This window comes from Arvicanthis niloticus, chromosome 2 (assembly GCF_011762505.2).
Source record: "Arvicanthis niloticus isolate mArvNil1 chromosome 2, mArvNil1.pat.X, whole genome shotgun sequence".
NCBI lineage: Eukaryota > Metazoa > Chordata > Mammalia > Rodentia > Muridae > Arvicanthis > Arvicanthis niloticus.
In genome coordinates, this window is record NC_047659.1 from 107301815 (window position 1) to 107327516 (window position 25702).

Genomic DNA, 25702 nt, shown 5'->3' on the forward strand with positions numbered 1-25702 from the left:
ATCAGTGCTTAACTTGTGGACGAATTCCCTACATAAAATGTCCATTTCTAATGATTTTTTTTTTTGCAATGAATTCCAGCTAATCTAAAATTCTGTTCTGACTCTAACTACATTTATAGCTTTTAAAAATATGGGGTTTTTTTTTATGCAGGCATATCGTCTTTTGAAATTGTTGTATTTAGTGTTGGACACTAAAATTTATGAAAAAAATAGAAGAAATCTTTAACAAAAAAAAATCTAGTCCAATTAAGTAAATATAAAAGTTCCTTTATATTACTGACTCAGAACTGCACATCCATTTGTAAAGCATTTGTAATGCATGGCTTAATGAATCCCAAAGTATTTTTAAATGGGTAAAATAGGGCAGAAAGCAATAATGGAATCAAAAGAGCATTTGCAATAAAACCTACTCATTCCAATTTGGTAGAACAGCAGTCAACCAGGAAGAATAAATGGATTAATTGAACTTGCCCATTGGGAGAGATGAAATAGAGAAAGAATGGGTTGGACTATATTTATCTTAACCTAATAAAACAAGTCTAATGGTTTTTATTCAGCAAGATGCCACTTTAGCTACAGTTTGAATGTGACTGCTTATCGATGTATAAATTCATGTGTGATTATCTTTTCTAGAGATCTTGGGCTTTCTCTGGCAGAATGATTAAATGAGCCTATTCACCCACCCCGTGCTACTGTGAATTGCTTATGCAATGACATGAAAAGGAAGGAGAAAAAAGAAAGATAAATTTTTACAAAAGCTTAGAGGGAAAAGTAGCTGCCTCTTCCACCATGGCAGCAAATGCTGCCTTTCTTTATTTTCTGAAGCTGCAGGGCCTCACCTCAGGGTGTAATGTGGCTAAAGGTGAATGACCACAGGAAGAGTGGGGATTTGTAATGATGAGTTCTCTGGGAGGAAAAGTCTGTTATTTCAAAAGTGACAAACTGAGCTTACACTGCAGCACAAATTGGCCCTCATAGAGAGAGGCCTCAGCAGTGTAGAAGAGCAGCCTTCTACTCTAAATGAAGAGAAACCTCTCTTTTGCCCTGTTCTTGGCGTACTGCTCATACAAAAATGCATAAATGCCAAAAAGGAGGCAAGTAGCCTCAATCCAAGTGTATTGGCCATTAATCTTAATGTGTTAATTTCCAATGTGTTTCAAGAAAACAAAAGGAGCCAGAGCTTGAAACATTCTCACAGGAGCTCTGAGATTAGATAGGAGCTCACAACTTAACTGTTGTATTATTATTATACACAATCACGTTATCATATGTTGCAGTAGTCTCATAATATACTTCACGACCTACAACCAGAGCCTCCAAACACACTTTTCACTTGTTCGTGCACATGCATGCATATATGATGTATGTTTCTCAATCTGTCTTCAATTTGCCCAGTTATGCAATGTTAGAACATTGCCTAGACTGTGAGCAACGGGATAAGATGCCTCAGAATGCACCCCTTTAAGCTGGTCCGCTGTGCTCCAGAGTCTTGGGAAAATAGACCCTTCTCTCTTGTATGTCTTCTTAAAATGAAAGTAGTGTCAGCCTCTCTTGCAAAACTATGTCTGCTCTAATTTCTTCTAAGAATAAAGGCTCCATTGATTGAAGTAGGATGCTCAAATTATATGTTTTTTTTTCTTGTAAATTGTTACTCCATCAAGTATGAAGTTAGATCTTAGAACAAGGGATGAAAGAGACGGCCTCAATCTCTCACATCTAATAAATAAGAGGAGGCTGTTAGACATTTCATCCTTAGAAAATTTTGAGGAAGGCATTATTAGAGTAGACTGGGTTGCTGTTACTCCTGGGTAATTGTATATTTATAGTGAAACATTCCTTATGTCTAGGGATTGGCTATTCAGATGATATTCTGACTTTCAGTCAAAAAGGAAATTCTATTAAAAGAAAATTAGTATTAAATATTCATCAAGGGCAGAAATCATTTGGAAAATATGAGCTTTGAAATACCAGGATCTTACTCACAACCCCAAAGTCCATTGGTGCTGCATAATTTGAATTGAACTGAATTTTTATTGAATTCAGTTTCAAAGTCAGGAAAGGTACTAGAATTGGGAAGTCTCCCTAAGGCAAATAGTCCACTTCCCATGAAAGCACAACTTCACCCTATCACTAATAAACTCTACAGTATAACAGCAGGGGAGGTTGGAGGGCTGGCTTTTAATAGAAGTCGCCATCAGTATTTCAAGGACGATGTAAAGTTACTCAGAGGTCAGTGGAGACGTTTCAGAAATCCAAATATCATAGACTGGTACAAAGGTTACAAACTTAGTGGCATTCAGTTCACAACCTGGAGTTGGGCACCTAATTATGAAGGGTACATTTCAACAAATATCTATGTAATACCGAACACTGGAGATAGAAGAGAAGATACAAATTTATTTATTGCAGAGAAACCAACATGTAAATAGATGTTCGAATTCAAGGTCATACGTGTGGTGGGATCATAAAAGAAAAAAGAAGAATTAAATCTCAAAAGAGAATCATTAAGATGTCCTCCAGGAGGAAATACTTGAAAACAGAAGGTTAACTCTGCTGATGCTAAATGCAGAAATGAAATCTGCATAGTAACACATCTTAGGCCATGAAACTTGAGCCAGAAAAGGCCTTACTGCTTCAGGCAGGCAAATTTGAAGACACCACACAGCCTTCCTGAAATAGTTATGGAAACACAAATATTTTATGAATCTTACATCATTTCTCATTCTATACCAGCTTCTCTTTCAAAACGCTTTGGCAATAAAAAAGAATCATTCAACAGATACAGTTGTAGAAAGAATTTTATAAAATCAAGTTGGTAGGATTTGGTTTTATTTCGTTTTTAATTTAAACAGATGTGAGGTCCTTCAGAGTTCAAGAGAGTGTGCAGGGTGTCCAGGCTTTAGGACAGATGCCTTGGAGTTTGATGAAAGCATTCCAAAAGGACAGCAGTAAAATAATCTATAAATACTGGCTTGGTTCATTGGCAAAATAAATAAATTCATTGATACATTTTAAAACTGAAAACGGGAAATTAAATTGTACGAAAGAAAGATATGAACAGAAAGATTTCTAGCGTTGTTAAACAGGCTGTTTGCCACACCAAACTCAAACACAAAGGAAGAATTGGACTCAAGTATAACTAGAGCCACCCCTCTCACTGTCAAGCTGGCTAATAAAGCACACACACAACTCTTCAAGGAACTGGAGAGAGTTGTAGTCTGCTCCCGTTGTGGTGCTTTCCCTATCCTTGCCCCTCTGTCTTCTAGATATGCTAAGAACCACCCAGTTATTTGATGAAGCCATCAGCAAAATTATGGAACAAAATTTAAGTTCATACCTTTATTGAGAACTACCATGTGCTGAGAGCCATCATTATCACCAGCATAATCAAATACATGTTAGCTGATTGAACATACAGCCACATTTTACTACTGCTTTGATACTCTGTCTTTAACTCAGAGGATGTTGGGACATTCAGTGGTTAAGTACCTTGCTTCAGACATATAGCAGGAAATGGTAAACATGCTAGTCACGAGTGGGATGCCTTATTGTAGGGTGTGGGTTCCCACACACAGCACCTCAGTTTCAATCTGCTATAAATTTCTTTTTCTTTGTGAGTTCCACATCAAGCAAAATGATCTGAGCAAGCAGAGTAGCTCATTCTAAGCATGCCCTGATTCCCTCCAAATCAAATCCAACATTTGAATTTGGTGTCAAACCCAACAATCTCTTCATGTGTCCCACTCAGCCACCCATGGACTGAATGAGCTTTGAGACGACTATATGTTTTAGAGCTCATTCCATCCTTATTACGACACTGGGGAAGTGAGAGAGCTTTTACTACCCCCAATTAACCAGAAGGTGTGCTGAGACACTGAGCATTTGAGATTAGAGCAATAAGACTTCAAATAGAGATCTAGAATTTAAAATCTTTTTTTTTTAATCCAACACATTATTTCCACCTGCTGACCAATTCATTTGTCACACTGAAAATTGCCACTGACAAACAAACCATACATTTGTCTATCCCTTATTCTTAATATCTGGGACAGGGTAGATATCCACTTCATATTTATGGAATAGGTGAATGAAAAAAACACATAAATGAAGTAATGATAAGTGGAAGGGAAAGGGATAAAAGAGATTCATGAACCTACCCACCACACCCTCTTACTTAGTGTCTCTACCTTTAGTATGAGAAACAGTGAGACAACAGAAGAGTCACCTGACCTTCCAGCACAACCCAACTTTTTTTTTTTTTTTTACTTCGAGGCTTTCACGTTCTGCTTATGTTCTCCCAACTGTGACAGTGTTAAACACCCTTGCTCCTTCCAGCTCATTCAATGAGCCATTATGGTGTTGAAACATACAGCACCTAGTTGGAAAAATTTTAAAATTATACTTGTATGGTATCATACAAATAAGGGATACTCATTATACCTCATAGATCTAATGCTATGACTTACAAATACATCGAGAACTGGCCTAATGAAAGTCACCAGCTTTTCTCCATCTTCTGTCCCAAGTGGAATGGTATAGGAATGTTCTCTAACGTATTTCTGCACAGTCACCTCCAGATGCCTAAATAAGCTTTTCATTACAGTATCTCTTAAGCATTGACTAGCAAATTCAGAAAAGGGTAAAGGAATCATTAAAATGCAGACTAAGATAGAGTACTTAGAATGTACTTAAAGAAAGACTTCAAGATATCTTTTGTGGTCTATCATCTCTCTGGTTGGTGTGTGTCCCCCTGTAACATACAATAGAGCAGGTTAGAATCCTACACACGGAAACTTTCAAATCAAGTAGGACAGTATCTTCACTTCTCCCACCACCGACTTCCCTCCCTACCTCCTAATAACCTAGGTAGTCTTGGTTTATGTGGATAAAAAGAAGTGAGATAAGGAGTGTTTCCAAAGATTGGTGCAAACAAGAACTGCAGCAACCCTGGAGAGGACGGATTTTTCTCACACTGAATCACTGTACAGAACTGTAGATTTCAGAGCAAAATATGTTCTGATCTCACTCTGTCTTCCAAGTCTAGAAGAGCTTCTCTCCACAGAGAGTCGGTTTCCTTTTGAGCTGTGTCTCTCAGACTCTTCTCTTCTGTGACAAACCTAAGTACCAGGGCTCCAACATCCTTATTTATCTCTTATGAGCATCCCTGCCCTGGCCATTAAATGGGCACTTTTTGGTCAAACTTGCCAGGGAAGAAAATTCAGTCTAGAAGATTGTGAAAATGTTGCTTTCTGTGTAGTGAAAACTGTAGTATTTTTACTTTTGAGGTATACAGATTGTATGGTACTACGGACATGCATTTCAATGTACACTTACGGTATTGAAGGACCCGGGTCCGCCCTGTGGAGAATGTGCTTCATGCCTCCTCATGAGTCCCCTGAGAGTCACTAATAAAGTTCTCAGTTCCCCTGGTCCCTACCCAGCCCCTTAATGCTCTTGCCAGGTGTCTTCCCTTTTATCTCCCTTTGGTCCTTCTCCACTTTCCATTTCTAGGGATAATTGTCTCCTCACTGATTTCTCTTTCTCTTTTCTCTCTCTCTAACTCCTTTTCAACTTTGCTACCATTATTGGAAAATAGAGTAAAGATGCTGGCATCAGGACTTTGGTTATGTTGGATGAGCAAGGCGGTAAGTTCAGATTTCTTCAGTAAGAACAATTCTTCATCTGAATTAGTTTGCAGTTTTTAATTTTTTTGTATACCCTCAGATGGGCATTCTGCATGTGTTATGTGTATATATAAACATAAGCATTCTAGAAACCTCATTTGCTAATTTTCTTTCTTTGTTGAAAATACTGAATATGGAGATGTCAAGGCCTACTTCATGACTGAATTAATGACACTGCTATCTCTGCTCTGTACATTTATAACAGGTTTTAAAAGCAAAATCTATGTGTATTTCTTAAAGGACAATATTTTAGACAGGATTGAGAATTTTTAGTATTCTTCTAATCCCCAGAGTTTCCTAATAAATTTGGTTTCCTTCCAATTAATATCCAGGTTATGGGATATAGTATGTGAGGATATACATTGCTCCTGACCATGCAGATTTAGCATCTGGAAGTTTTGGTTCTCAAGTCAAATTGATTTTCTAAATAACTAAAAATTACTTTTATGTGGGGTCTGGGAAGTAGAAAATTTAAACAATCAGAATATTTGAGCTATTTTGAAGATTTTTGGAAAGGCTCGGTACAAAAAAAAAAAACTTGGAGAATGTTAGTATATTGTCTCTACATACTAAGGTGGAAACTATAACATCAATATCATAGTTTTCTTTGACTCAAAAATATTTACCGATTTGGTGATAACGTGCATAATTATAGCCACAAATTCTTCTGCTGTTTTCATTTTGAACTCTTATAATAACTAGATACTTGAACATTTTCATACTTTGTAAAAGCATTAGTAAAAAATTAGAGTTGTAATTTTTTTCTCCAGTGGGAAATATAAGAATGTAAAACTCATTCCAGGAAAGAGACGATAAACTCCAAGCATGAATTTCAAAATAAGAGGAAATTTGCCATGCTGATAACGTGGCATAAAACATGGAAAACCTATGTGTATCATCAAAGGAAAACAACTAACAGGAGAATGAACAGGAGTATAAAGCTTTAGTTTGCAAATAGATATGTAAAATATTGTCTCAACCATTAGTGATAATGGCATGCCAGCTTTAGCAAGTTGATTTCTTCAGTAAGATACAAAATTTAAAAATTGACAATAACCAGTGCTATAGCGTATTAGGCAAACAAACTCTTGATTTTCACATGGGTGCCTTGGGCTGATACACTTTTCATAAGGAACAATTTCATAATCATAGTTTCACTTTTGAAGTGTTCCTATCTTTAACTAAAACATTCAAGTCCTAGATTGTTGGCACTGAAGTTCAACATTTACAATAATGTAAAAAATGAATATGCTTTACTTGTAGCTGTATAAGACTAGGAATGACTTAAATATTTGTCTGTGGAGAGATAAAGCAAATCAGCTATGATCTGGCCATGAAGAGATATTCTGCCATCAACCTACTGTATAACTTATGTATTTAATGATTTCTGGAGCATTAAGATTGGAGTAAGAAGAGAAGAGAGAAAGCCATAACACTTGAGGTATTCTGAGACACAAATTACAAGTATTAGTGATTTATTGGGAAATGCCAGTGTTGGATTTATGTAAACAGTAAAAGCCTATGATTGCTGGGTTTGACTATGATATGGGTCCAACTCTTAGAAAAGAAGCAGGAGCAGAAAGGAGTATAGACTGGAAGGAGTCCCAGATTACTGAACTGTTCTGAGAAGTTCTCAGCAGGTTAATGGAGAGCCCAGGAACTAAGATTCTTAACCCCAAATACAGAAGAAAAGCCCATGTTGGGCAGAAATGCCCCAGACCGAGCAGCCCTACTATGCCAAGATACTGACTCAGAGCATCTTCAGAAAGCATGACCCCAGTATGAATGCCATGAATGCCATACGTTTCACAAATGCAAAGCTACACCCCACTTCTCCAAAAGATTCCTCAATGTGACTATCATAAAGAGGCATTCGTTTTTATAGTGTTTATTTATATTAAACTTTTTTCAAAAATACACCAAATAATTAAAAAAAAAAAATAAAGGAAAAAGACAATCGTACACCAATTTCACCACCTTTCTTCCAACGTTCAAATTACACTTTGTTAAAACCTCTAAAATTAAGAGTATAGTTGAGTTCTGTTCTAAAGGTATTAGAGCAGGGTCAGTCTTGAGAACGTACCCCATAGATCTACCGTAGTTGCATGCTGGCTTGATCTGTGTAGCAATGACTTACCTCTGAAATCTGGGGTGCAGCAAATCATCATCTTAAAAGTTGTGAAACAGAGAGTGCCGCCATAGAAGAGTGACAATTCCCACAATAAAATTAGAACAAAAACACCTGAGTAAGTAGCAGTTCTACCTTATCCACTTTTTCAGTTAGTATTCAGCAGTGTGGAGAAAGTAGCTTTACAGCAGAAGAAAGATGTGGAGAAAAGCACAGAAAACAACAGACAGAGACATAGAGCCAAAGAGAGAAAGGCTGAGGGTGTGGCTCCATTGTAGAGGGCCTATCTAACAAGAATGAGGTCCTTGGTTCAGTTTCTGGCATCTCAGATGAAAAGAGAGGAAGAGGGGTAGGAAATGAACAGTCTTCTCACCTGAGCTACCAATATCTTGGTACTTTGATGAAGAAAACCTAGGGGTACAATGTGCTGGAATCCCCATATGTGTGGGAAAATTCCTAATTTTAAACAGCATGATTCTCACAAGCGTCTATATATTGCTGTCTAAGAAACAAAAAACAGATCTCCATCTACACACACACACACACACACACACACACACACACACACAGGACACTGAATGTTTTTAGCTAAAACATTCTGAATTCCTCCAATAAACATATTTCCCCTGAGAGCTAGTGCTGTAGCCGATGTGTAATGAACAGCTCATACCAACAAAAAACAAAATCCCTCTGATTGTAAATCTCCAAAAGTAGGTGATCCGGGACTTGTCTTAAGGGGTACACATTCCATTTTTACTAAACTAAAAACTTACGGCCTTCGCATGTGACAGATGCATTTGTCCCTGCCTCTAAAAGCATTTGATTCTGTTTGTGCAATGTTTACTTGTTTAGATCAGTAACTGCTTTTTGATTTCTCTTCAGTCTATGCTGTATTAATTTTGTCTCTGCCTGACATCCAAAGTGTTGACTATTTGTACCTCGCAGTTGCTCAAGGAACCACAAGCAACAACCATCCTCCTAGAGAACCATTGTACCTACTGTGGAGGCAGGCCAGACCTCTGCAGGTGGCCCAACTGAACGGTTGCACTGAGAAGTTGCTTATAGGATTCTTGTTTTATATCCAGGTATCAGGAGACAACAAGGAGCCTCAGACAACTCTGGAGACATACAGAGCCCTGGGACTCTTGTTCCCCTAAAAGTATAAGTATAGTCTCCCAGGAAAGTCCCCTAAAGGTTTCTGTGCTAAAATGAATTAATCTAACCTTTAACCTCTGTTTTTCTCTTATTTCTTTTGTTTCTTTTTTGGACTTTTTTGTTTATTTATTTGTTTGTTTGTTTGTTTGTCTTGATGACTCAGTCCAGACTTTCTGAGAACTTGCATATAATGAACTCTTAAATTAAATTAAATAGTAAAATCTCTGACCACCGCTGGCAGGAAAAAGAGAGAGAGAAAAATCAAGGCTCCAGCTTGAGAGCCAGCTAACTCTTACCTTAAAGTTAATGACACTATGAAGCAGCATTTCAGAAAATAGCCCACCCCTTTGCTCATGTCCACTCACCAACCTCAGGTAGGAATGGCTCGGCCACTGTGGATATGTGGCTATGTCACTCTGTTTAAATAAATTTCATTGTGTTCTCCAATGCTAAGCAAAGTGGAAACCATATAGGCAGTGTCTTTTAACTGAATATTAGTATGAAGGCTTGCACACTAGGTAAAACACTTACTGTGTTTTACTTTAGAATCAGGCTGAGTATTCTATGAGCTTAGTATAAGATCTTTTACTTAGATGATATTGGTACAAAAGATGTCTAAACAAATCCCTAAGCATTCTATCTCCTGCTGGGAATCTATCACAGACAATTGATTACTCAAATATCTGGGGGAAGGGGAGAGGCTTCAATTTCTGATAACAATGTGTACTGTTATATACTCTTATCTAATAGAAGACTAGAATTCTAAACTCTCCTGACCTACCTCTCCCCCCAAAAGTTCTCTTCTTAATCTCCAAGAACAAATGCACAAGCTTAGGGAGAAAAGACGTAGTAAACGCCATGAAGTGTGCTGTGAGACCCTCACAGATGCAGCTGTTCGTGACAATGAAATAAAGACATTGGATGGTCTTATGAACTTCCTACGAAGTACTTCACAGCAATTATTCCAAGGCTACCAAGTGGTAATGTGTCGAATATGCCCACAAATTCAACTCAGCACAGTAAAATTAATATCATTGTTAAAACATCTGGACAAAATAGTTCTATGCTGAGTTTTGTTTGTTTGTTTGTTTGTTTTGGGAGGTGTTTTTATGTTTTCTATTTTTTTTTATCAAATTCAGCATCAGACTTTTCTCTTTCAGTCATATGTTTGCCAACAAAACTGGAAATCCATGATACAAATGCAGCTTTCAAAAGTGTGAATATGGATGTGTTCATTTTTGTCTTTCAATTATCTAACTCACAGGTCCAACAACACTTAGGGGTCCATATATATATATATATATATATATATATATATATATATATATATATATAGAGAGAGAGAGAGAGAGAGAGAATGAATACACACACACATATATATAGAGAGAATGAATACATACATATATATATATATATATATATATATATATATATATATATACATATATATATTCTAGAGGCACGAAGGATAAGACTTCTGAAATCTTGTCTGAGTCATTATTTTTGCAAAACAAAGAACTATTCATTGTTTTCTAACTTAAGTGAAATGTGTCAGGAAGTGCAACATCTGAAGACCCATCTCTTCACATTCATGTTTGTGCATTGCAGCCATTATTTGTGCCCTGTAGTCCATTTGCCCTTTGAGCCCAGGTGCTTGTTAAATCCATTCTAACCCAGCACTGTTTGAGCTATCAGCAACTGTTTGATTTGAACTAGCATCCTTATTTATATCTGTATGCAAGATGGTTCATCATTTGATGACATGTTGATGAAGGCAAGAAGGGTGTGAACCAAGGCATGTAGGAAGCCAAGAAAATTTTAATAGATTTAGGGAAACACTGCATACTTCCTCTTATACCCTAATCCTCTCACTCAGGGGTTAAGTTTGATTCACAAACTGATTTATTGTATTCATAAAAGGAAACTAGCTATTTAAAAAAGCAAACAATTGAGCTTGGCATGATTGTGCTTACAGTCTACTACTTAGGATGCTGGGCTACAGGGGAAGATCCTGTGTCAAAATGCAGACAAACAAACTAGGAAGGGAAGAAGGCAAGGAGATAGGAAGGGTCCCTCGAAGGCAAGGAAGTAGTACAAGAGAGAAATCACCTTTCATATAAAGATTTTCAGGGCATCCCTGTCTCTGTGCATTTGACAGAAGTACTGCATTGCTCTGCCCTCAAAGCTGGATAACACTAGAGTGTTTTCATCAGCTTTGGAAAAGCATAGTAGAAGCAGCAGAGACCTAGCCAGGGACAGTTTCTTCTTTAGCCTCACTAAAGAGAGCAAAGATAATCTCTTATTATTTGAATTCATGTTGTTCATTCTTTGGGTCACTAGTGAGTTTAGGTTTTATGGTAAAAATTTCCATAGCACACACGAACGTGAAATGGTTTTCAGATGATTGGTTGTTGTCCATAGACTAGAAATGTACTGATCAGTTTTATCCTAGGCATTTATCCTGTATTTCTAGAAGCACAATTGTCAAAGCATGCATGAAAATATAGATCAAAAGAGGAGTAGGGTTATAACTGGACATTATCATTAGACAGCCAAGATATTATATTGCACTTCTCCTTTAATGGTCTTAAAAACTACTTGACAAATCCCCCTTTTGTTAAACCTGCAGTTCCCCCAAACTGATGACATTTGTGAGAAATTAATCAATTTCATTTATGTAACCTAACAATCTTGAACTGATGAATTTTTATGAATATCAAGCTATGTTTCAGATGCTCAGAGGTCTCCTTGTAGCAATGGAACAATGCCATTCTAGGTGCTAAACTATTGCCCCTCTTTCAAAGAGACACACATTCGCCTTGTTCTCTGACCAGGTTGGTAGTGAGCAGGTCCCTGTTGTAGACCTTGGGGAACCATGGTGGAAGAATAAAATGTCTTCTTCAGCTATTGAAACAAGTCACTTATAAGGTTAAAAAATGAATAGAAATGCTTTGGTGCCTACAGTATTGCTGTGCTGTTGTTACTTTCTTTTTCCAGCTTCTATGAATTAGATAAAGAAAACCAAAAAACAGATTACCTTTGGCTGTACATCCACCACTGAGGGAGGAGCAGAAACTCATAGCTATGTCTAATTCCTGCTTACTGTTCTCTTGTTGCCCCAAAGACAACAGTGTGTTCTATTTTCTCCTCTTATCTGGTTGAGGATACTTAAAAATCAAAAGATACAGATACTTTAAAGTTGAAGCAGATAATCTGTCTAGATGCATTGAATGAGAACCCCTTAGACATAAATTAACACCTGGTTTTTCTTTCTCTTGGGTTTCACTGGTGTCTGAGTCAATACACTGTGCTGTTTTCCTGGATACGCAAAAATCAAACAGATCTTCTGATCCCATCTCATTCTGTCTGAACTGCAAAATATTTTGAACATTGTTTTTGTTCATTTCCTTCTACCCATGTCTACTTAGGGCAGCAGCAGCCGTCTACAGCAATGCATCCTCCTGGACAATGCATTGTAATCTCAATCTCTCTCTCTCTCTCTCTCTCTCTCTCTCTCTCTCTCTCTCTCTCTCTCTCTCTCTCTCTCTCTTTCTCTCTAATTCTGTTTCACATAGTCATTTCTCATGTTCTGTTGGAAACCCCCAAAAAATTCATTCCACACTATCATCCCTTTGTCCTAACCAGAACAACTCGATCGTGTCGAAGAAGGCATGAACCATATCAACCAAGACATGAAGGAGGCCGAGAAAAATTTAAAAGATTTAGGCAAATGCTGTGGCCTTTTCATATGTCCTTGTAACAAGTAGGTACTGGGTACCAGCTCTAATCTGTGGCGTCCAGTTTTCTTCCTTTCTTTCTTTCTTTTTTTTTTTTTTGTTTTTATTTTTTAATGTCAAAGTGAATGTCTGAAGTTTTGTCTTTTTTTTCTTTGTCCTTTTCCATCTGCTTCATTCTGTGGGGATAAAATACTTGTGTTTAATCAGAACAACTGGAACGCATTGAGGAAGGGATGGACCAAATCAATAAGGACATGAAAGAAGCAGAAAAGAATTTGACGGACCTAGGAAAATTCTGCGGGCTTTGTGTGTGTCCCTGTAACAAGTAGGTGCTGCCTGCCTGCCTGAAGCTTTGGTTTTTCCCAAGGCTCATCTCCAAGCCTTGACTAGCTCATTCCTGCAGGCTCATAGGCAGGATGAGCATGTGGCATGCAGAACAGATCAATACCGTCTCCAATGCATTCATCTCATAGCATAGATAATATTAGCGAGAGTTACTGTTGATGCATTAAAAATCAGGCATACTCCAGTGAAAGCCTCACTGTCAGCAATTTTTATTGATGAACGTTTCAACATTTTCCAGAAAGTGTACTTTGAGACACAGGCACTCAGGGTATGTTATTTTCCTCAATCCCAAGAACTAAATTGTAGATTTAGAAAAGATTTTGGGTAAGTGTGGGGGATTCGAAACACACATATCAAAGATTGATTTTTTTTTTCAGCAGTAAAATAGATGGGCCAATTTAGCCCAAGTAAGCCTCTGCAAGTCAGAGAGTGTGGCAGATTCCCTCTTGCCTGCCCACCAGCTCCTGTATTTGGTCATGAGATGCTACAGCCTCACCCAGTGCAGGTGTTCTCTTCAGTCAGAGACATTAGTGCCTGTCTCCAATTTGACCCAAGCCCTCCAACTCTTCTTCTTTGGAAGATCTGCCCGTACACTGGCTGAAATGTTGAAATGTGTAGATTTTGCATGCACGACATCACAAAACATTTAACTGTTCTCAAGATTCGCAACGCTTTTTTTGGAATGTAGCAGAAATGTGACATGTGGTTATAAAGTTTTGCAACAGAAAGAACCCAAAACTCAGGGGTTCAAAAAGATAGTCTCATTTGGCTAGCAGTAGTGGGGAAAATGCATGTATGGATTGCCCAACATGCATTTGGAAAATTAAAGTTACCTGATCTTCCTCACCCCTCCCCCTTTCCCTCTTAAAAAGAAACCTTTTACCCCAAAGCTTTCCTGATCCTAGCTTTTAGACTAGAAATTGATGTGTTTTTTGAGCAGATTATATGACCATTCGCATCCTTTAAACTTTGAGGCTGATTTGAAATATCCCACTTCCTGTTTAGGAGGGGGAGGGGCTCATATTACCAATAAATAAAAAGCATGTTTAAAAAACAAAAAGAATGCTATGAAGTAAAGCCTGACTAACTGGAATCTAGCTGGCTGGAACCCTCCTCTGCAAGACATGTTTGCCTCCTTCCTGTTTTTAGCTAAAACAGGGGGTGAGGATAATAGGAAGCAGTCTGCTCATATTTGAAATGGTTTTGGTGCCCAGGACATTTCAGTTGTCTCATGTAATTGTCTCTATTCTACAAGCTCTACATAAGCAGAAATAAATAATTGATAACAAGAGTTAATTTCAAAAGGTCACCAGACACATCATCATTAAAAGCCGTGACTGTGAAAAGACTTGATTGTGCCCATTCCCAAAGACTCTTGAGCTGAAAATTGGCTCATGAATTTGAAAAAGATATTTACCAATTACCTTTAAAACAAATCTTCCCACCATCAGAGCCTCCTAATTACTCGCAAAGGTATAGAATTCTCTAAAATATTTTATTGTCAAACATTCCAGTTAGTCAAGATTTGACAATATGCCCTTTTAAGAGCCGATTTACCCCACTTTTGGAGTCAATTCCACTAGATACACCCCCTCAACCCTTCATCCATTGTGTGTGAAGAGGGGGTGGAGGCAGGGCTCTTTGAGGTAGATCCTTGAATTCTAAAGAAAAATGACCCTACGAAATCCATATATAAGTGGTCCCTAATTTTTTAATTCGAAGGAGACCCTAATTAAGCTTCAAAGCTTGAGTGAAGAGTCCCCTAATGTGTGTAAATAATGCTTTAAAAACCATGTGTCACAACGCAGTGGCTGGTGGTGCCCTGGACTCTCTGGGGGCTTTGCCCTGTCTCGGCATGTTTCGAAGGACTATGATAGATGTTCGGCCGTGATGTGAGTCTGTGCAGCGTTGTGGGTGCAGTGGTTTGCCTTCTCTTTGGAAACGCATATTTCCCTTTCCTTTGACTTTGCCAAAGATGGAATGCCAGACATTTTACATAGCAGAAAACATCACAAAGTCCAAACAGCTTCTTGTAACAAAATAAATAAATAAATAAAAAGGAATGGGGAGGAGGGATGGAGAGACAAACACTGAACTATGAAAAATTGTTTGATGACCTTGTACTAATCATTGAGTGGGCCCATGGCCCTTTGGTACAGTAAGTAGTGATTTCTCAAAGGGCTGATGGTTAATTGTGGAAGCTGCTGAAATCCCATTGGTGCATTTCCCAGTTTGTCACCATGGTTTCTTGGTCCTCAGTCTGCAAGGACTAAAGCCAGTTTAAGAGATGGCTTCGAGCCTAGTGTGAAAAAAGTGGGGGGAAAAGGAATATAATCTTATTGTCTTAGAATAAAAACTGAGAAATGGGACTGAAGGATGTATGTTGTTCTTGGACTCAGTAGCATGTGGTTTCTACTATGCAAAGAACCTAGAAACATCTTTGATTGCTTTAAATTACAACACACCCACCAAAATATGCTCTATCTGTTTCTATTGGGCACAACAGGTATGCCTGGATTTTAAGTTTTGTTCCAAGGCAGGTCAGTGAAATGTAGCCCATGGAGACCACACTAGTTCCAAACCACTGTCCCTTGTCATAACCCAGAATAGTTTAAAGTAGGAATCTATTTGCACACTACCCTGCCCTTTGGCCCAACCAAGAAGCTACTGAACTGCGTTTCAAATCCTCACGAAGGCTATTACTGTCCTGCTAGTGCCTATTTCGAGAATGGTCAACTTCTGGAGTAGTTTGGCTTAAATGAGAATGCTTCACTTTCTACTCATGCCTGTAGCTGGTGCATGAAGAAGACACAGGGTGGGGTGGGGGTGGGGTTCCTCTCTGGTGCTAGATGGCTTGTTCTCTCTTCTATTTTCCTGCATTCATTTCACTATGCTTCTTTTACTTTTTGTCTCTGTGGACAAAGGTTTGTACATCAACCCTGGATGTATGGTGACTGTTTGGAAGTACCGATATATTATCAATTTCAAATCACTCTAGAGGCAAGCAAAAGACCATCACCCTTGGCCAACCACCAGTCCTTTGTGTCTTTCATGAAACATTGAAATGTAGTGCACACATGCATTGGGGGAAAGATATTAAGCAGAGATCACTGCATGATGATGTGTTTAAAAGTTGGTCAAGTATGTTTTTCTTCATGACTCTGTGTTACTGTGGTGTGGTGTACACCCTCTATTTGGCAGTCTTGTTTTGTGTCTGTCTGCCAGTATGTTTTTCTGTGTTTTGTGTCTCAAAATATAATCATGTCACTGAAATAGAACTGAATGTTCACCAGCTATCTTAAGCTTTATCTTAAATCCAATTAAAGCGCAAAACAAACCAAAGATTAGTCTTGACCATTGCAATTGGCTCAATTGAAAATAAAATCTTGAATAGCTGAGGTGTGGTGGTGGCCAACTGTTTGGGTCCAGATTATGATATATCGGTATTCTCTAATGCCTCAACTTAAAACTCATTTGCTTGGTTCGGTTCTTCGCTTAAAGAAGTGATCATTTCTGTGAGCTTGCCACTCCACCCTGGGCTTTGTCACTCACCCAATTTTTTGCATAGGCTTAAATCCAGTGATGCTTACAAAAAAGCCTGGGGCAATAATCAGGATGGAGTAGTGGCCAGCCAGCCTGCCCGTGTGGTGGATGAACGGGAGCAGATGGCCATCAGTGGTGGCTTCATCCGCAGGTGAGTTTTTTGCACTTTTCTGTTGATGGATAACCAGCACTGAACTATTTTATTTTCTTCTACAAGGAATTCTTGTGCTCACTCATTGGGCTATGACTGGATGGTGATAGCTTCATTCTTTTGTCTGTTCTTTGGCTGGGCTATCAGTAAAGGCACTTCCATCTTCCTGCATGAGGTCTTCCAGCAAAGAGCTCAGGTTACTCCATGGTAATGAGAGTGTGCTAGGCAGGCAAAAATCCAAGACACAATATCCTTACGAACTATGGCATGTGTACTGTTTGCCATGGTGTCTCTAGGCAAAGCAAATCCCATGACCACATCCAGAATCAGAGTTGGTATGGAAAGGCATCACATGACATGAGTTTATTTTAACAAAATTTATTAAAGACACTGTTGCAGAGGCCTGTTAAACAACAAGAGTGATGTAGCATTTATAGCCTAGTAGTAGCAGAAAGCTATTACCACTCATTCCTCAGGAGACAGGCGCAAGAACAAAAAGTTTTATGGTAGGGAAATACAGCCATAGCTAGAGTTGGCTAGAAAGAGAAAGGGAAGCAAATGCCCTAAACCCCACTTTCATGACCTCCAGTCTCTCTCGCAGTCCACTATTCAAAGCCCAGGGAAGTCAGAGCAAACAAGGAGCTGGTAGTACAGTAATAAAAGTCAGTGTCTCAGGTCACGGAGCAGGGCAAGTCAAGGACCTGATTTAGAGTGGGAAAAGGGAAAAAATGGGACACATATTAACCACTTCTTTTGATATCTGGAAGCAAAAAAAAAATTAAATATCTATTTTAAAAAGCTCAAGTTATATAAATCATCAAATACCTCAGCCCCAAGCAAATCACTAGCAGAAAAACAGCCAAATATTTTGTATGGAAAAAGGAAAGATTAAAGTCATTATATTTTTGAACACGCCCTCCCCCAATTCATTCCATACAGTCACCAGTTTGTTTTAACCAGAATGGCTTAATTTTGTCACAGAACGTGTAAACCATATCAAGTAAGACTGTTTAGACTATTACATATAGACAGCTCCAACCTGTGGGCCATAACAGCTTGAGCAAAGCTCTGTCTCCAGAAATAATTACAGTACAATTGAAAACAGTAGCAAAATTGTACTTATGAAGTAGCAACAAACATAGTTTTCTAATATATGAGGATCTGGATTAAAGGGTGGCAGCATGACGAAAATTGAGAATCACCCATATAGACTGTTATACCAGAACTCAGCACAGGTGAAAACATTTGTCTTCAGGACTATATACCCCTAAATTATTGTAATTGTTGGCCAATCAATAATGCTAGGATTCGAATGTGATTTATAAGGCATTTGTCTAGACAAATGACAATTCTAATTGTACCTCCATCTGCTTCCAGGGAAACTAAATTAATAGTTTATAAGCCAGTGGTTGTATAAGTATCAACTATGGGAGATATATAAAAAAGAAAGGGGATGAGGAGAAGCAGGGAGAAAGGCAAGAAGGAAAGACAGAGATCAGTGCCAATACTCAGTCCACAGCAATTTAATCGAAGTCTCTTTTGACACTAGACACAAGCATCTATGATTTGTAAAACCCGGGTGATTCCACTGTGCTTTGGGGATGGAAATGATTGTGCTACAAGAAGTTATTCATTGTTGATGATCGTTTAAACAAAATGTAAATGTTAGGAGGTCTCTCTTAATGTTTAAATTTACTAATTTGCTCTGGCTCTGGCTCATATATATCTTACTGGAGCCAGGCATAATGGCATAGGATTCGAATCCCAGCACTCAGAAGGTCTGAGTGCTCAAAGCCAGCGTGGGCTGTATTTGGAGACAAGGTTGCAAGCAAAACAAAACGAACAAAAGAAGTGATAATATGCCAGCGTATGTTGGGAGTTGCCAGGAGAAAGGGAGTTTAAACCTTCCGTTTTTAGCTCATTCCTGTAACTAGTAGGAAAATTCTGTAATAAGTGCTTTCTATTTGCAGTAAGATGCCTGCTGTTTGCAATAGAGTGCCTTCTTAACCTTCAAGTTGGCCTTTGGAATCGTGGTAAAGTGCTTTGTGAGCCAGCTTCTACCTTCCCATTCCTACCCAATTCAACTGAAACCACCGGATATAAACATTTCTGCTCCAAAAGCACCTGCTCCAATGCCCCTACCAAAGCTGTGACATCAACATGTGTGTGTATAAGAATCACTCTGAAAAAGCAGTTCCTTTAAATCCCTCTGGAGTTCTCAGAATCAAAAGGCAGACAGTTTATAACTGCTGTCTACCCTGCTGCAGATCCCAAGGCTGGAAACCAGTGAGCACTGAGATTCACTATGTGACTTTCTTCACTCATACACAAGTTGAATATTGGAAATCTACGTTTCAGAAAAACAAGGCAAAACAAAACAAAAGAAACCATAGTCTCTATATAATTCTGCCTCCATCCTCTGCCCTAGGGTTCCTCAGAATAGATGATTTTATATTCCCCCAAATAAGTTAGGATATGGGGTAGCTCAGAAATGTCTCAGTGATAAAACACTTGCCTCTCAGGTGAGTTCATATGCCCCAAAACCATGTTAATGCCAGATGTGATAGGGTACATCTATCATTCTAGTGTACCTGTGGTGACATGGAAAGTGGCCAGGAGAAATTCTGAAAGCCCATCCATGATATGTATGGTGATGAGCAAGGCACCCTGGTAAACGTGGTAGAGAGAAAGGACTTATACCTGGCTGCCTTCTGACCTTCACATGGGTACCATGGAAGATACCGGGACTCACACCTGAACACACACACACATGCACACACACACACACACACACACACACACACACACAAATATACCTTAAAATAAATAAAATAACAAAATAATAACTAAATAAATAAAATAATAACAATAAGAAGGAGGAAATTATATAATTTTAGAAATCATAAAAGTAAATACATTGGTGTATTTAATATGAACTGTAAATTCAAAGTGGGTGCAGAAGTGCATACTTGTAATACTGGGCACAATGAGAAGGGTGAATCAAGACCTCAGCCAGCTTTGGTGTCCCCAAACCCTATTGGAGAAAGATACAAAGAGAGAATTCAAGACTTTCAAATGCGGTATTTGTATAAGTACACAAGTATTCTACTTTGAAACTACACATTGGGCTCAAAGCATCAATTTTAAAATTCCACTTGAAACTGACCAATGTTAAGATGTGTTAGAATATTGAATAAGAATGAGGACTATTCCTAGATGTGTGTATATATCCCACAAGCTCTGCTCCTTAGTAACAACTTTCTTCTCACTCTGTTTTCCAAAATTGCTCTCTGCCTCCCAGGGTAACAAATGATGCCCGGGAAAATGAAATGGATGAGAATCTGGAGCAGGTGAGCGGCATCATCGGGAACCTCCGTCATATGGCCCTGGACATGGGCAACGAGATTGACACCCAGAATCGCCAGATCGACAGGATCATGGAGAAGGTGAGTCTATAGCTCTCGGGTGCTGGCTACTGATTGCCACTAGGAAGTGGACGCTACATCTAGGCAAACTAGTTGCTGGATATTTTGCCCTTGATATTTCAAAACAAAAGCCTGAGATTCAGCAGCAGAACTGGAATGAAGATTAGAATGTAGCTTGGGTTTCGATGTATTGCAGGTGCTGGGTACTGAGAACAGGGTCTTAGGTATGCTAGAAAAGTGTTCCAGCAATGAGTTACACTCCTACCCCAGACCATATGGTTGAATGTAGTTGATATTTCTCTATCTCTCCCATGCCAGGCATGTGCCAGGCACTTAGAACACATGAAAATGAGACAGATCATATTCCCGTTGCCCAGGAATTCATGTCAGGACACAAAAACCATAAAACAATTCACCATACAAATCAGACACACATTCTTTCCTTGCATTCTCATCCCCAATAGCATGTTGAATATTAATTATAAACTTTTTACCTGTCCAAATGCCAAGAGGGAGAGATGGGTGCATTAACAGTACCGTTTAACAATGATTTTATGTATGTATAATATATGTCTGGCTACTCTTGTGCTGTGTACTTATTCTCTGTGAGATACTGAGGTTCTTAATCTGAATTTTGAGTCTTTATATCTTTTCTATTGCCAAGAACGGAGTGGATTCATTTTTAGATCTTTTAAATCACAAATCTAAGTAATAGTTTCTTGATCCCCAAGCATTCGCCAGTGCTGCAAAGGGATGCATAGACATTATTGTGTCATGTGTGCTCCAGATAAACAATTTATGACCACATAATATTTTGCCTGATTGGTATTGAACTATGCATATGTCAGAGCTGGCTAGAAAAAATGCTTGTGTTTTGCTTATGTTTTCAAGTTACAACATGCTTATCATGACTAAGCAGCTTTTGCCATCATAAAGCTTTTAATGCTGTGAGAGCCAATGGATTGTAGAACCATGTTGAAAGGTTGAAAAAGTGCTGGAACCAATTCAGCCTGACCTAAGCCATTATAGCTCCAAAGGAAAAATGAGCATAGAAATAATTGCTCAGCTGTTTTCCAGAAGGGAAACAATCTGAAAAGACAGAAAGTACTTGTTTTATATGACTGGACTAAATTGACTCAGAAGCAAGCAGATAACTCAACAAAAGCAAGAAAGGTTCCAGAGAAGAGAATTTTACTAACATAAGGGGTCAAAACTTTGAGTAACTGGCATGGAAAAAGAAATATTTATTCCTCCTGTAAAGGCAGCAGAAACCACATTCTGATGCCTCTGCTGGTGTAGTTCTCTAGAATTGTGAGAACTTTCTGGATTTAGCTGTTCATTTACCAATAAAGGTGTACACAGGGATAAAAGTTTATGGAAAGGCCAGACAAGTTGATGGGAAACAGCTGCTCTGGTTTGCACGAACTCTAGACTGCTGAGTCACTGAGGTAGAGTGACAGGGTATAATTGCCTTATAATAATTAATATAGCTTGGCCAATATTTGAAATAGAACCCCTATACACAAAGTCACAATCTGAGCACAATTAAAACAGCCCATTTGAGTCTGATCATGTTACTGAGTTATAGTATTCCCTATTTCTCAAAGAAGTTCTAGTCTTTGGTAACTAAACCAGAACTCTCAGTATGTATAACGCTGAGTTAAAACTACGTAGTAGGCAAAACAAAGAGAATTTTCTTCTGTCCTAGCCCCCCTATAGTCTGCTCTCATCATCATTTGGGTTGATAGCAAATTCTGAGGAGTTCAAAACAGTAAGAGTTTTGATACAGTCTTGTGGATTTTTAAGACATTGCTTTGTGTTTTTTGCTTATGTGTGTTTATATGTACAATCTTTCAAAGATACAAGCATAGTGTTCTTCTAGAAAACGTGAAAAGAGAAGTAAGTTTCCATCCCAAGCTTCATACAAACCAGTGCTAATGAAACAGTGAAGATATTCAAACTTCAAAGTAAAGTTTGGTGGAAGAAAGTGTATTTAGATACAGCCAGGTGGTTCTCAAGGTCTTCCATCGTGGGGAACACATAGCCTGAAAAATAAGGCCATGGCTTCTAAAAGGGATTTGCAGTTCACCAATTCTATGAACTGGAAAACGGGGCAACAGTTTAACTCTGGAATCTAAACGTGCTCGTGTATGACACACACAGTTTTAGATGTCTGATCTGGGCCAGTATAGCACCTGCCTGAAGCTAAGAGCTCAATGTACTGAACAACCCCTTTTAACAATGGCTGGGCTCCCTGGTGGACACTGGCCTTTCCACAAAGGGAAATTATGAAGCACATCTTAGAAATGTCAGCAATCTTAGTATTCTTTAAAATCAATCAGGAATCCTAGGATGGGTAGCCTCCATTTTAAAAAAGAAATCCTCAAGGATGAACAAGGAAAACAGAATGAACACAGAGGCATTTTCCAAGGGACACACCTGAAGGGAGATTCTGTCAGGTTTTGGTTTTGTTTTCTAAAACATGTTATTTCTTTATTTCTTTTATATACCACATAAAAATTATGTGGTACTTTTGTGCCATGTATTATGGGTCTGGAATTTGAATATGAATCAGAGAACTTGAAAGGAAGGAGCAGGCATCCAATGAACAAAGTTGTTCCAGCTCCTCCCTGTCCTTTGAGAATATCCCAAGAACAGCCTCTGCTTTACTTAAATATCTCCTAAGCTACCTAGTGAAGGCCAGCCATTGCATTTGCAAGCAAGACAATCTACATTTACCTTCAGGAATGACATTTGTTTTAAAATGGATTGTTTTCTCACTTCAGCTTCTCTGAGTTCAGCCTAGAAATGACACAGTTCAATCTATAGGAACATGTCAAATTGGCCTGAGCTAGTCATTTTCCTTTTCAACAAAGTATGATTATTTCTGACACAGTTTGTAGGTACAGAAGAAGGATCTGAGAACCAAATAAAATTGGAGGGATTATCCATTTTCCAAATGAGAAGCCTGGGGTCAAAAATATGCGTCTATAGTTCTGAATGATCAGAACATATCAATATTCTCTCTTTTGATGTAAATACTCGCTTTGAAGCCAATTCTTGATTAACCAAACAGATGGTAGAGAACCATAGCCAGATAATTCAGTTGTAAATAATCCAGAAATATGTTAAACTTTCCAGATCTCTGTTTGAGCATGGATGACTCCAGAGTGCCAGGAATTTATAAATTCAAATTGAATATACCTACTCATTAGAGATTGTAAAGTAGGAAAGTGGGTTCACAGCCTATGATCAGTGAGTGAGTGATAGTAGAGCATTAGAAAACTAACTGCTTCTGTGAACCATCTGGTGGCTTTCTCCTTTCTTTTCCCAAGCTGTAGAGTTACAAACAATATACCCACTTGTAACAGGAAAGAACAATAGCCTCTACTAGCTGCCTTACTCCATGGTCATGGGAACAGTTAATTTCCTGGGGCTTAAAGGTCTAGCCTTTGAGTGCCTTTCTAGGATAGAAAGATAAATCATAGAACCCTGTCCTCAAACAGCAGATGCTCTCCAGTGAGAAAAACCATTGAGATCTCAGGTCAAGTTTCTATGACCTTGTCCACTTAAGGCCTTATGGTCCACTATGGTCCTGGGGGCAGAGAGAAAGAGTGATAATTCTGAATGGGTAGTTTCACAAAATAACTTGAGTGGACACAGAGGATGAATGGGACCTTAAGGAGTAATCTAAAACCTCTCTTCCCTCCTCTTTTCTAGGCTGATTCCAACAAAACCAGAATTGATGAAGCCAACCAACGTGCAACGAAGATGCTGGGAAGTGGTTAAATTTGCCCTTCTGCTGTGCTCTCCTCCAAATGTTGTTGGACAAGAGAGCTCCTTTATGCTTCTCTCGTGGTATTACCTAGTAGGTCTTGCACACACACACACACACACACACACACACACACACACACACACACACACATGAGTCAGTCACCCCCATTGTAAATGTCCTGTGTGGTATGTCAGCTTCCCAATGATACCATGTGTCTTTTGTTTCCTCTGGCTCTCTTTCTTTCCAAAGGTTGTACATAGTGGTCATCTGGTGGCTCTAATTCTTAACTTAAGATGTCTTGGGTCTCATTTCTTTCTTTTTTTTCTCTCTCAGTGGTGTTTGCTGAATGACAACAATTTAGGAATGCTCAATGTGCTGTTGATTTTCTCAATACACAGTATTGTTCTTGTAAAACTGTGACATTCCACAGAGCTACTGCCATGGTCCTTTCTTAGGCTGTCAGGCTCTGAATCTCTCCAAATGTGCTGTCTTTGGTTCCTCATGGCTATTCTTTGTCTTTATGATTTCATAATTAGACAATGTGAAATTACATAACAGGCATTGCACTAAAAGTGATGTGATTTATGCATTTATGCATGAGAACTAAATAGACTTTTAGAATCCTACTTAAACAAAAACTTTCCATGACAGTAGCATACTGACAAGAAAACACACACAACAGCAACAATAACAAAGTAACAACTACGCATGCTCAGTATTGGAACACTGTCAAGATTAAGTCATACCAGCAAAACCTGCAGCTGTGTCACCTCCTTTCTGTCAACATACAGACTTACTGATCATAATCATCCCTCTTTCTTTGTTTTCACACACACAGACACACACACACACACACACACACCACTACACAGACACACACACACACACAAAATGGATTTAACACACCATTAATCATTTCTAGCAAAATATATGTTTGGCTGAAGCTATGTGAAACGGATGTAATATAGGGTTTGTCGAATGCTTTTGAAAGCTATGTTTTGGAGACAATACTCTTGCTATGTGGAAAACGTGAAGATCTTCTAAGTCTGGCTCTTGTTGGTCACCATTTCCTTGTGGTTTGTCATCAGTACAATTCTTTGTTGCTTAATCTAGAGCTATGCACACCAAATTGCTGAGATGTTTAGTAGCTGATAAAGAAACCTTTAAAAATTATATAAATGAATGAAATATAGATAAACTGTGAGATAAATATCATTACAGCATGTATATTAAATCCCTCCTGTCTCCTCTGTTGGTTTGTGAAGTGATTTGACATTTTGTAGCTAGTTTAAAGTTATTAAAAATTATAGATCCCAGCCACCGACTTCCGTCTGATGTTACACTCACAAAACAGAAAACAAAATCTGCATACTCTGTTCAGTGGTTCCTAAGTTGTATACACTGGGTAGAAAACCGAAGGTGGTCCATTTCAACACAATCCTGATGACAATGGATACCTTGGTTTGGTTCTAGAGATACCTGTGGGTGAATTGAATGTTAACCATGGGACACATAGTTTTCTAGATGCATAGAAAAGAATTCAAAGGGGAGAAAAATCTTAGGTATTCTAGTCTTGGCTCTGTGTAAACTTAGGCATTCCAAGTATTGGTAACTAGTGTTCTCCTTCCTCTTCTCTAGCTTTGCCATCAACCAAAGTTCAGCCTTTTATCAGCACACCACCACTACTCACACTTGTGTCAATTCACCCATTTACCTAAAAGTGCAGTGTAATGGTAGAACACTTACATAGCAGGCA

General features: G+C 38.5%; 1 protein-coding gene across 2 annotated transcripts in view; it reads left to right on the top strand.

Moving 5' to 3' along the window:
- The window catches only part of Snap25 (synaptosome associated protein 25), a 75990-nt gene extending 50728 nt beyond the window's left edge, over positions 1–25262 (top strand). The window contains exons 4-8 of one of the 2 annotated variants that reach the window (XM_034494631.2): positions 5597–5645; positions 12613–12730; positions 16618–16743; positions 20045–20189; positions 23889–25262. In XM_034494631.2, coding sequence (XP_034350522.1) covers positions 5597–5645; positions 12613–12730; positions 16618–16743; positions 20045–20189; positions 23889–23957 — 507 coding nt within the window. In that variant the 3' untranslated portion in view covers positions 23958–25262. Of the gene's footprint in view, positions 1–5596; positions 5646–12612; positions 12731–12911; positions 13030–16617; positions 16744–20044; positions 20190–23888 lie in introns of both variants that reach the window. The other variant, XM_034494630.2, reaches the window with a different exon arrangement.
- Positions 25263–25702: the final 440 nt, after the last annotated feature.